The 13,868-nt window shown below is 36.6% G+C and overlaps 1 protein-coding gene across 1 annotated transcript in view; it reads left to right on the forward strand.

Annotated features, from left to right (window-relative positions):
- LOC122743174 (cilia- and flagella-associated protein 43-like) overlaps positions 1-13,868 on the forward strand; it is a 123,637-nt gene that overhangs the window by 16,141 nt on the left and 93,628 nt on the right. The window contains 2 exon segments of the mRNA XM_043987939.1: positions 2,721-2,868; positions 13,400-13,544. Of these exon segments, the coding sequence (XP_043843874.1) occupies positions 2,721-2,868; positions 13,400-13,544 (293 nt within the window).

Here is a 13,868-nt window from a genome sequence, read left to right on the forward strand (position 1 = left end):
CTCCGTGGGTGTCAGAGCTTAGCGCTTGCTCTCATCTGAAATAGGACTGTGCTTTCCATGTTCAAGAAGCAGGGGTGGGGGTGAGGGGAAGTGGTCTTTGCTGTTTGTCCTGCCCTAAGGTTCACCCACCAGCATTTTTTTACATGACTAGTTCTGGAGCCTAGTTCTTTTTCAGCGCCTCCCAGTGAGGCTTCTGGGCCCTTTTCCTCACCCCCCTCACTTTAGGCATGGCTGAGGATTATTTCTCGTTCTTCCTGATGGAAGATATTCAATAAAAGTCTATGAGGGCTCTCAAAAAAAAAAAAAAGCTTAACCAATAAAATTCATCATGAGAAGGCTAAAAGAGACCAGAAACTACTGTAGTAAAACAAACATTTGATCTCCTTGCCAAATGTAGAAATATGACAGTGAAGAACAACACCATTTACAAAACTACTTCATTTTAAACACAATGGTGGACAACAGAAGGTTGTGTTTAATATTAATTTGTTTAAAGTAAAAAACAGTGGAAGAAAAATCATGAAATTCTATGATTTGCCTCTAAATAACATCACAGGGTTAAAAAAATGATGCACGTAAAACATTTACCAAAAAACCAAAACAGTGGAAGTAAATCTAACAGAATGCTTGGCATGAGACCCAATTAAGCCATATCATCTGGAGGAGAACAAATAGGTGGAAAGTGGAAGAAATTTTTCACTTTTTCTACAATGATCCATTTTTATTATGTTTGGAAGAGGAACAAGTATATTTAGACACTAACATTTTAGTTAATAATCTCGAAATAAAGAAGTTGAAAAGGCAGCCAAGAAAAATTAAATTAGGAATAATGTCTAGACCAAACATGTACATTCTCAGAAAGTTTATTATGGAAGCAACACAATTTTGGAAGCACCAAGGGCTCAGTTTATATGATTATATGACATCTCAAGGAGGAAAAAAATACCAAAAAAGTTTTTTAAAAGAGTAATAATCAAAAAAGGAATTGAGAAAATATCAATAATGGGCAACCTATGGGTCTACTTCCTTATCTTTATGATCTACCCACATATCAAGGGTAATACATGATGAATATGTGAAGAGAGAAGAGGCAGGTTTTCATGAATGTTTCCCTATAGCAGACCATATTTGTATATGCATGTATTTGGCTTAAAGGTTCTGAGGATTAAAGGATATTAATGTACTTTGGTGATTAAATTTTTCTTAAAAACCACATTTGCCTCAGAAAAGCAAAGTGGAACCTTAAAGTCTCTTACATTAAAAAGGAGTCTTCTGGGCTTAAGTTAAAATCATGTAAGAGTCCTTGATAGAGATCTCTGTACTGCAACCTTCTGATTATTAATTCCATGGAAATCATAAAATAGGAAGATGTATGTTCACCAAAGATATCTGCCAGTATCATAGGGGGATGTGGTAAGTCAGTAAGCATAACAGCTTTTCAGCAGGTGACATGTTTCTGTCAGTAGAAATTCATCATATACAATGCAAAAATAAGCAAATGTGAATTTTCAGATTTCACATCAGCTAAAGTTTTCACCATAAACCCATTTTTCTCTCTAAGTGGTTTTGCTCAAAATTATCAAACCTTAATTTCTTAATCATGTCTAGATATTTTTGTGTTTTTGTATGTGTGAGACATAGCAAGAAGGTTAGTTTGACTTGCTTGTAGAGTGAAGGGAAGGGAATAATGTATAATAAGGCTAGAAAGGTAAGTTGTGGTCAAGTTAAAGAGCTTCAAATGCCAAACAGAGGAGTTTGTATATTTGATAGAGATAACAGGAAGTCGCAGGAGTTCGCTGAGTAGGTGAAGTGACAATCAGACCTGCACTTTGAAAAATGTAGAGAAGATGGATTGGCATAGGGGAAAGACTTGAGGTAGGGATACCAATTAGGAGACTGCTGCGATAGTTTAGGTAAGACTTGATGAGGACCTAAACTTGGGTGATTTTTATCTGAGTAGAATGAAGAGGACAGACTGTAGAGAAGTTGAAGAGATAAAAGTGACTAGATTTGCCAACTGTTTTGATTATGTGGGGTGAGTGAGTGTGAGGAATATTACAGAAGATTGTGATCCTATATGACTAGGCGGTGGAAATTGAACACTGGTAAAATTGGGGGAAAGATACTATAAAAGATTCCTAAATGCAGATAAAAATCCATCCATGCCTGTGCGGATTGAAGAAGTCCCTTAATCACTGAGGATCCTCTGAAAGGTGCCTAGAAACTGATGTGTTGATATGGGAAGCAGCCTGTGGGTACACTGTGTTAATGTGGACAGGTTTATTACTCAATGGCACCTGCACAGCTACTGCTATGGGTGTATGGGTTGAGGTGAAATTTCTCTGAAGGTTTTGCCCTGGGAATAGAAGGGGAGAAATTGGGAATTTGTACAGATCTGGGATCAGAGAGAGTGAAGGTATGTTTGGGGTTAATGAGGCCATGCTAGAATTCCCTTGAGGTTGTGCCACAGCATTTCAGGGGATTGGAACCCCTATTTTGCAAACTGCTGATTTAGGTAACCTGTTTCATGGTTTTGAAAATTCTTCCATGCCTACTTTATAATTGTAAAGTATAGTTTTATAATTTATATAGAAATAAAACAAAGACATTTTAAAAAACAAACTTGCTTTTATGAGAAAGATTTCCACATTGGGCTACAGAAATGATTATTTTCTATTAATGATATTCCTGATTACTTTAATGTTTCTGGGTTTTTTTAGGTCAATAAATCTTCCTACAGATGATGGGACTTTTATAAAGGAATTTGCAGGATTGTTCTCCCAAGGGATCAAAGATCCTTCCTATGGACCCGTATTGCCATATTCTGCTGTTGCTGGGCTAGTTGGTATAGAAGCAGAATACTTCAAGGTAACTGCTAACATACTCTTTTCTCAATAATGCAATCCATACTATTCTTTTTTTTTTTTGGTGAGGCAATTGGGGTTAAGTGATTTGCCCAGGGTCACACAGCTAGTGTCAAGGGTCTGAGGCTGGATTTGAACTTAGGTCCTCCCGAATCCAGGGCTGGTGCTTTATCCACTGCACCACCTAGCTGCCCCTGCAAGAAGCTTTATCAAAGAACCTTCATTTATGTATATTGCTAATATATCTTATTATCTTAATATTATTTTATCTTAATATCTTTGGGGAATGGAGGCTTAACTGCTGTAGAAATACTGCTTTAAAGTACATGTCTCTCTTAGGTCTTCAAAAATAACCATATTTTTTGCCTTCATGTTATATATTGATTTTTTTCTAAATTTTTAGCTCATGTTTCTTAATTGTGTATATGGTACAGTCTAATATCTCACATCAATCTTTCTCATTCTTGAGAAGTCTTCTGTGATTCTAATTTATGTCCTTTGTTATGCAATTTCTGCCTACCTTCTGGAACCTCATATTTTTTTACCTATAATTCCCAACACATTTCTAATACCTCCTCTTAGAGAGCCCTCCCTCACAATAATAATAACAAAAGGGGAACAAAGAAAAAATGGTTTCATAAACCTAACCAACATATCAGAAACTATAATATTATATATAGTATTCCAAGCCCATTCTTCTCTACTTCTTCAAAGGATGTTTTTTTCATATCTCTTTTTTTGGGCTAAACTTGTTCCTTTTAATTTTGTACTATTGTTTTGATTGTTTTGTTGTTTTACTTTTCATTTACACTGTTGTAGTATATTATATGTATATTATTTTCTTAGTTTTGCTTACTTCACTTTGCATCAGTGCACTTAAGTCTTTCCAAGCTTCTCTACATTCACCCTGTTTTGTGGTGTTGTTGGTTTTTTTTGTTGTTGTTGTTGTTGTTGTTGTTGTTTTACAGCATGGTAATATTCCATTACAATTATGTAATGTACCACAGTTTATTTAGCCATTCCTCAATTAATGGGCATCTATCTACTCTGCTTTCATTTTTTCGTTACCACAAAAAATGTTGCGATAAATATTTTAGTGTATATGGAACCCTTCTTTTTGTCATTGACTCCCTGGGGGCATTTGATGAGCAGTAGAATCTCATGGATCAAAAAGTATGAACATTTTAGCAGCTACTTTGCACAATTCCAAATTGTTTTCCAGAATGGTTATACTAATTTAAAACTCCACCATTGGGGCAGCTAGGTGGTGCAGTGGATAAAACACCACCCCTGGATTCAGGAGGACCTGAGTTCAAATCCGACCTCAGACACTTGACACTTACTAGTTGTATGACCCTGGGCAAGTCACTTAACCCCCATTGCCCCTCAAAAGAAAACAAAAGGAAACAAAAAACCCAAAACTCCACCATCAATGCATTAGTGTACCCATCCTTCCACAAACCTTCCAATATTAAATACTCCCATTTTTGGACATTCTCACCAATTTACTGGGTTGGAATTAAACCTCTTTTGTTTTGATTTGTATTTCTCTTATTATTACTAACAGAATTCTTTTATATGAATATTAATAATTTGTCATTTTTCTTTTAGAACTTTTTATGTATATGCTTTGACCATTTATCTTTTAGGGCATAGCTTTTTATCATATATATATATAGAGAGAGATAGATGTTATCTATACATATATCCATACATATATCCATATAATTTATTTTTAACATTTAAAAAAATTCTTGGTTCCAAATTTTCTCCCTTTTCCTTAACCTTTCCTCCACCCATTGAGAAGGCAAGCAATATGACATTAATTGTACATGTGAAATCATGCAAAACATATCAGCCATGTTGTAGGAAAAATAAAGTGAAAAAATTATACTTCAATTTGCATTCAGATTTCATAATTTTTCTCCCTGGAAGTGGAAAGCATTTTCATCGAGTCATTTGTAATTGTCTTAGATCATTGTACTGATCAGAGTAGCTAGTCTATCATAGCTGATCATTAGTAAAATATTGCTATTTGTGTGTACAATGATTTCCTAATTCTGCTCACTTCACTCTTCAAGAATTCATATAGGTCTGCCAAAATTTTTCTAAAATCATTCCCCTCATCATTTCTTAAAGCATAGTAGTATTCCATCATAATCACATACCATAACTTGATCATCCATTTCCCAAGTGATAGCCATCCCCTCAATTTCCAATTCTTTGCTACCAAAAAAAAAAAAAGATTCTATAAATATCCTATAGGTTCTTTCCCTCTTTTGTTGATCTCCTTGGAATCAGGTCAAAGGCTATACAGTTTTATAGCCCTTTATCCTGTTTATTATATTTGCTCAGCCTATCCATAAACAATTACTATATCTCCAGTTGTTTAGATCTATCTTTTTGTGAAAAGTGTTTTGTATTTGCTTTCATATAGTCCCTGGGTTTGTCTTGGTAGGTAGACTCCCAACTATTTTATATTGCTTGCATTTGTTTTAAATGGAATTTCTTTTCCTAATTCTTTTGGCTTGGTTTTCTTGCTAATATTTAGAAATGCTGATGATTTATGTGGGTTTATTTTATATTCTGCAACTTTGCTAAAGTTGTTCATTTTTTTCCCAACTAGTTTTTTTAGTTGATTCTCTAGGATTCTCTAAGTATATCATCATGTAGTCTGCAAACAATGATAGTTTTTTCTTCATTGCCTATTTTTAATTTCTTCAATTTATTGTCTTATTGCTATAGCTAGAATTTGATTGATCTTGAGGAGGCTTCTAGTTTATTCCTATTCCTCTTGGTTTTAGATAGATACTACTTATCATTTTAAGAAAAGTTCCATATGGTTTCTGGTGTTTCTAATAGGAATGAGTGTTGTCCCTTACCCACTCATTCCCTTTCCAATGAGATATTTCACATTTTCTTCTATTTTTCATTCTTTTTTATTTTATTTTATTGTATCTTGATGTCTTATGGAGTCTAGCTTCCACTTGCCCAATTTTGATTTTTTTTTTTTTTGCGGGGCAATGGGGGTTAAGTGACTTGCCCAGGGTCACACAGCTAGTAAGTATCAAGTGTCTGAGGCCAGATTTGAACTCAGGTACTCCTGAATCCAGGGCCAGTGCGCTATCTACTGCACCACCTAGCTGCCCCCCCCCCAATTTTAATTTTTAAGGTATTATTTTCTTCAGTGAGCTTGTGTAGCTCTTTTTACATTTAGCCTATTCTATTTTTAAGGAGTTTTCTTCAGTGAATTTTTGTACCTCTTTTACTATTAGGCCAGTTCTGTGTTTTGAAGGTGTTATTTTCTTCAGTATATTTTGTGCCTCTTTTACCAAACTGGATATTCTTTTCAGAATTTTCTTGCATCATTCTCATTTCTTTTCTCAACTTTTCCTTGACCACTCATCTTTTTACTTAGCTCTCCTAGGATTTCTCACTGGACTTGCATCCAATTCACATTTTTTTCTTTGAGGCTTTGTTTGTAGCTGTTCTCATGTTGTTTTCTAAGTTTTTGTCTTGATTGTCCCTGTCACTATAGTAGATTTTTATTGTTAGGTTATCTTTCTATTGTTTGCTAACTATTCCAACATATTTCTTTTTTTTTTTTTTTTTGTGAGGCAATTGGGGTTAAGTGACTTGCCCAGGGTCACACAGCTAGTAAGTGTTAAGTGTCTGAGGCCAGATTTGAACTCAGGTTCTCCTGACTCCAGGGCCAGTGCTCTATCCACTGCACCACCTAGCTGCCCCTTCAACATATTTCTTGACTTTGAACTTTGTGTTAAAGTTGGGCTCTGCTCACCTGGGGTGTGGGCCATTTTCACACTTGTTTTCAGAGCTAGTTCTTGGGGTCTATAAGTTTTTGGTGCTTCCAAGGTTGTGTGATCTAGGAAGAAGTGTGGTCACTGTTCTTCTGCTCTGTGTTCTGATCTTTACCCAAAAAGGGCTCCTGCTCCCTGCAGCCACAAGTGTCTATGCTCCTCTCTGCCCTAGAACTGCCTATGGGAAATGGAGTTGCCAAATAACACCCATTCCTACACCCACTGTTAGCACAGGGTCCTCTGTGATCTCTCTCTGATCACTTGTTCAATCCCATTGCTGTCTCTGGGTAGAGACTTCCTTAAGCTGCTGTTGCTGCTAATAGCCTTCTCCAAGACCCAAGTTTGGTGTTTCTGCTGCCTGTGCTCTGGCCTGGCTCCACCAGTGTCACAGACCTTCCAACCTCCTAAATTGTCTTGGGCTGAACAACTGTCTTCCCCTAACCTTTTGTTAGCTATGCTGCTCCAGAATTTTACTTGATGCATTATTCTAAAGTTGTTTGGAGGGGAATATTGGGAGAATTTTGCTGGCCACTGACTCTATTCCAGTATCTTGATGAGATAATGGATCACCACTCATTCCCTTTTATATTCCACCTTCCCTCTCTCCATTAATTCACCCTCCCACTTTGTTATTTAGTACTACAAAATACTTTGTTTCATCTGTAAGGGGTTATAGATTTTAGTCCACTGTGCTTTAGTTCCCCTTTTTAATTTCTCTTCATTATCAAAATCTACTTATGTCTTTATCCCCTAGTATGCTTTTTAAAAAATTCCTTGACCTCTATTCAATTCTATAGGTCAGTCTTTTATCTTTTTACTTTCTTTTAAAAAAAAACTGTAGACATGGGGTAATTTATTTCATTACTTATTCTTTTCTTCATAATTGTATTATTTACCTTTATTGTTATCCTTTTCACATTCCAGTGATTCTGAAGTCTATTATTACTGTACAAATTCCATCCTCCATCCTCTAGTGCCCAATCTCATTCCCCTCAACCCTACCTCTCCAATGTCCCTTCCACATCTATCTACCCTTTCTGTCATGTTCTCTGGAATACTTGCTTCTGTTACAAACTTGCTTTCATTTACAACTTTTCCTTTCTCATTTCTTCTATCTTTTAGAACTCAATGAGACCCAACTCCTTCCTGATGACACAACACCCCTAGCCATCCTCTTCTGTACCAATTTTATTTCCATAAATTCCTCCTAAATCACTGGTCATTGTAGGAATGTTAGAATGTTCCTTTTTTCTCAACTACCACTTCCAAATTCTCCCTCTCCCACCATTATTTAGTAACCTCTCCTTCTCTGAAGTCCATTCAACCCACATTTCAATCAAGAGTCTGGTAGCTGTTATCTCCCAATTACCAAGACACTCTTCTCTACTCAATGAGTTCAGTGCCTGATTCATGTTCTTTCTTTCCTAACTCCTGCTGTCATAGTAGGAGGCTTCAAAGTAAAATACTCCATGAAATATAACTTCCTAGTCCATTTTCTTATTTCCCATTATCTACTCATCTTCTACATCTTTATCCACAAGTGTTCCAATTCCAAGTTCATGAGCACTGAAATTTCTTTATTTGACTGTGATCTTTTATCATTCCACCTTTCCCTCAACCTTATGATTCCTAACCATTTTTAGACCTCATTATGACCTCAATCTCTCTACATATTGATTCTTTCCCAGGCATTCAGCCCTCTACTCTTCTACATTCTCTTCTTTTCCCTATCCTTACACCCTGATGAACCAGTTTTACATTATTTTCTACTCTTGAGTCCCTTGCTCCCTTATCATATCTCTAATAATTCCTTGTCAAGCCCCAACCTTGGATTACTCCCACCTTCCATTGACTTCATTCCTCTTCATGTACTGTTCAATAAAGCTGAAGAAAATGTCCAAGCATGTCAACTGAATCCACTACAAATTTACATTACATAATCTCCTTCTTTGTCCTAGGCCCTTTCATCTTCTTCCTCCATACAATCTTGCTTTGTGATCTCATTAGTTCTAAGGGATTCTGTTATTATCTCCATAGAGATGATTCTCTTACATAATTAACCCAGTCCTAACCTCGCCTGACCTCCTGTCTTACATCACCAACCACAAATTGGATATCTAGAACCAGATATTTCATAGATATCTGAAATCCAATTTGTCCAAAACTTAATTATCTTTATCCCTAATTTTCTCCTCTTCCTAACTTTCCTACTACTATCAAATTCACTACCATTCTCCCAGTTACTCAGACTTACAGTATAGGTGTCATATTCAACTCCCCCTTGCCCCTAACACTGAATATCTAACCCTTGTCAAGTTTTGTTGATTCTATTTTTGCAACATCTCCTGGATTTATATTTGTTAAGCACTTAACTTGATGCCTAGCACATAGTAGCTTCTTAATAAAAGCTTGTTTCCTTCATCCTTCACCTTTCTTTTCTTTCCCTCTCCTATGACACTGAACGCATTCTCATGTATGTCCTCATCACCTCATACGCAAAGTATCTCAATAAGCTTCTGATTGGTCTCCCTGAATCAAGACTCTGTATTCCAATTCATTTTCCACTTAGTTGTCAGTTATCTTCCTAAAGAGCAGGTTTGGCTATGTCGTCTACCTCCCTACCTCCTTACTCAGTATGCTCCAGTGGTTTCTTATCATCCACTTTATCAAATATAAAAATTCTTTGTTAAGCTTCACAACTAGGCCCCTCTCCATCTTTCTGGACTAATACTTTACTCCCACATAGCTGACAATTCAGTGACATAGGGCCTACTTGCTATTCTTTGCACATGACACTCCACATGCCAACTTGGTACTTTTTCATTGGATAACCCTAATTCTTAGAATGCCCTCCTTCCTTGCTTTTACTTATTGACTTACCTGGCTTACTTCAAGTGCCAGCTAAAGTCCTACCTCCTACAAGAAACCTTTCATGTCCTAGTGCTTTCCTTCTAAGATTACCTTGAATATATCCTCTATAGGTCATGTATCTACATAGTTGTTTGCATTTCCCAGTTGTCTGCATTTCCCATTTGACTGTGAGTTTCTTGAAAGCAGGAACTATTGCTTTTCTTAGTATTCCTGTTTCAGCTTCTAGCACATTATAAGCATTAAAGTGCATTTTGACTTGTGTTTCTGTTGGTTGGGGATGTTTACAAGTCAAAAATTCAGTTCATCTTTCTCTTTTTTGGGGGGAGATTCTTCAAATGCCTCTCTGTTTCATTGATTATTAGGATTAGATTTTCAGGTACATCATTTGGAGTTGCATCTTGAGCTCCTCCGCTTTTCAAAATATAGACTTTTCCATTCTCTTCTTTGGTTTCTAGTAGCTACATAGAAATATTGTATTATTTGACTTTCCTTTCTTTTATATTTGAAGTTCTTTTTCCTCAGCACTTGCAGATTTTTTATTGGAATTATTAAATTTAACTAATATGTGTTTTGAAGTTTGAAGCATAGGGTTTGTTCCTAGAGGAGAGATATAGATTCTTTTGATTGGCACTCTTTACTGCATTTGGAATTCCTAGATAGATTTTGTTTTTTTTTTTAAGATATCTAGGTTTTTAATTCTGTCATGTTCTTCTTGGAGGCCTATGATCTTTAAATTTTATTTGTTCATCCTATCTTTAAGGTCAATGTCTTAGCCTTGTATAAAGATTATTTTGACGTTACTGCTTTTTGTTTCTCTTCTGTCGGATTTTCCGCCACTTAATGGAAGATTCCAAATCTGATATTTTCTTTTTTTACTTCTTTAGAGATGATCACCATTGTGGATTCATTTTTTTCTAATCTGCTAATAATTTCTACTTTGAGAGATATAAATTCAGACTTTTTATTCCTAATTTCTTCTCCTATAGATTTTGTTTCTCTTTTCAATCAGTCTGGACTTTAAAGGGTTTTGCTCTGTGCTCTTTTAGGATTTCACAGGATTCTATGTCTTATGAAGTATTGGTTCATTTCCCTTTTTCTTATATTTGTTTAGCAAGCTCTATACTCAGTTTTTGGTATTTCATTCTAGTTTCAGTAAACTGTTGTTTTAGATGGTTACATTCTAGGTTTTTAACTGAATTTTATTCTTTAAATCTTTAGTGTTTCTATATATTCCCCATGCCTCACTTTCTGACAACTTCTTCCTTTTATGTTGTGTATACCTCCACAACTGGATTCAATGCTGTCTCAACCTTCTATTCACAGAATGGGGAATTTGTGTTTCACTGACTTTGATCCTTGCCCCAAGAATCTTCTTGGAGGACAGGGTTTTCCCTAGTTGCATTTAAGTCCCCTTTTCTTCTGGTCTAGTCCAGTTACTTATCCTGGCCCTTACCCCAGTTTTTCTATTGGTTCTTATCCTTCCCTTCTAGGGCTGGGCTGAATCAATATCTGCTATATCTTTAGCTTTGGTGGAGGTGGAGGGATGTTTCTAAGATAGGGGCTGCCCCAAACAGAATGCAGCACTCTTTCCTTTACCTTCTCTTTCATATCATTGGGAAGACTCAGTGTCTTTCTTCAATGAGTGAATTTTAAAGTATTTAAGTCCTGCCCAGTACTGTGTGTCTTTTGGGATGGGGTTAAAGAAGGGGTAGGATGTGCCAGCCAGTTTCTACAATGGAAGGGGATTCCAATGTAGGTCCCAAGCCCAAGCCTTTGGCTGGTTTGTGTTTCCAGGAATGTAGAAGCTAGTAAGGAAGAGGTGCTGAGTGAATGCTTTAAGGATTAGTGTACTATGATAATAGTTCATAAGGCTTTTTACCTTGTCACATTTTTTTTTTTGGTCCTGTGGTTCCAGCTGTAATTATTCTATATTTGGTGTATAATTCATCTTGTTAGTCACATAAACCCCCAATACAATTCTTTTTTTTCCTTCAGTTTTTTTTGTTGTTTTTAGTGAGGCAATTGGGGTTAAGTGACTTGCCCAGGGTCACACAGCTAGTAAGTGTTAAGTGTCTGAGGCTGGATTTGAACTCAGGTACTCCTGACTCCAGGGCCGGTGCTTTATCCACTGCGCCACTTAGCCACGCCCCCAATACAATTCTTAATAATGATGGAGCATCATATGAAAACTCAAGTAAATTCTTCAGTTTTACATCTAAAATAGTTACATAGTTTTATAGAATGTTAGAGTCAGAGAGGACCTTATAGTTTTCAGCCTAATTTTATAGATTAGAGAGAGAGAAGAGAAATGATTTCTTCAAGATCATACCTCTAGCTAATAGCAGAGGCAGAACTGAAACCTCCTAAGTCATATCTCCTAATTCAGAGGATAATAATGTGCTTTCCATGATATCATGTTACCTATGATCTTTCTATAGCAGAGAAGGGAAAAATGGCTCTTTACATGCCTGAATGCTATAGTATTACAGGCAGTGTATGGTATTATCACTGTCCCCATACCATAATGATAACAGTTCAGATATCTGAGCTACTCCTTAACCTGTAAGTACATAATCACAGGCAGAATACATGTCCCTTTGACAATTTTTCATGGAATAAAAATAATGCAGAATACAGTCATTAATGAATTATAGAAGCCAAAGGCCACTAGTATCAACTAATTCTCTGACTGAATTTAGTATTTCACACAATTTCAGTAGGGAATCTAGCAGGATTCTTCCTCTACAATGACACACATGGCATGTGGCTATGTAACATGCAACCAGAGAGACAAGATAAATAAAACTGGATGTTTATTTAACAGTGGTGACCTCAGACTAAGAACTGTCTTAGATTTGAAGGTATATTTGAACTGAAAAGAGTCAGCAGAAAAGGGGTTCTGAGTATATCTGTAAGAAGATACTTATGTTTTTTTTTTTTAGCAGGAGGAAATTTAAGGCAGGAGAGGTAGAGATGTTTAAATGGAATGCTAGTAACATTGGCAAAAGGGTAGGTCCAGTGAAGAAAAAATTAGGGTGGGGGTTCTCAAAGCTTTGTTTCAGGGTACTGAAATTTTGAGGGGTGTGGAAAGCCCTATTTTTGAACATGATTCCTCCCTTACCCCAAGAAGCTGTTAAGGGCTAAAATTCTAGCTATTCTGTCTAAAATATCTAATGAGTGTTTGCCAATAAATTATAAGCTTTAGCAAGAGTTAGGCTTTTTAGCATTTATTAAGGAGAATAAGAATTTGGTAAAGAGAGAAAAAAAGGCCTAGATTCCTATCTATTAAAGGGAGAGTGCATTTCTAGCTCCCTTCTCCACCAGCGTCCTCAGGCAAAAAGAGCGAGACAGAGCGTCTGGCTCCCCCTTCCTCCTCCCACCAGCAAATGTCACTTCCTGACGCCAAAGAAAAGCCACATGGCCTTTCCCTCAAAGACCTTCCTTTCATGGCGGAGCTTTTCTACAGTAAGTTTCCAGCAGGTGGCATCATTCCAATCGTTACACAGCATATGTCAGGGGCCAGAGTTGTAGCCCTTAGAGGCAGGAAATACGCGTTCTTTTGCTTGGCCTGAGCCTTGGTGATAGCATTCTTACTTCAGGGTATATTTCCTACCCCTAGGGACTTTATCTCTGGCCCTGGTATATGCTGCCCCCATCCTCTCCAGAAGTAGCAATCTGGTGCATGCTTGTTTTCTCAGGTAGTTCCTACCAAAGTTGAGTTCTCCTCTCTATTTCTCAATTCCTTCCTCCTTTCCTAGGTGCAAAAATTCTAGGAGCAACTATGTTTGTAAGATTATTATATATTTGGTAGCCTTTACAAAAAGGATTTTTAATGTTTTATTGAAGCCTAAAGGTCATTTTCGTCCCTTGCTTCATCCTATTGCACACTGTTGGAACACAACAAATGAAATTTATGTTTGCTGTGAAGAGGGTCATATTCTATTGATTAATGGAGAAAGTCTGCTTGTCACTATCCTATCACCATCACCAGGTAAGAAACAGCTTTGCTAAACTTTTTCAGATATACACATTTGAAAATAAGTTCTTAATATCCTCAAAGTTTAGTACGTTGCTTGACATAAATTAAGTGTTTTTAATAAATGCTTGTTGACTTGACTTGTAGACTTTAAAGATCAGATTTTTGTTCCATGTACACTTGTGTCATATTCTTCCACTAAAACATTAACAATGTCAATACCACCACACTGTCTCATGTTAAATCTTGTCTTTAAATTCCTCTCTCAGACTCCAATGGCCATATGTTTCTGCTGAAAATTGCCTACTGCTGATGGGGAAAGGGGAGGACAGAGAAGTC

This window comes from Dromiciops gliroides, chromosome 2 (genome assembly GCF_019393635.1).
Source record: "Dromiciops gliroides isolate mDroGli1 chromosome 2, mDroGli1.pri, whole genome shotgun sequence".
In the NCBI taxonomy this organism is placed as follows: domain Eukaryota; kingdom Metazoa; phylum Chordata; class Mammalia; order Microbiotheria; family Microbiotheriidae; genus Dromiciops; species Dromiciops gliroides.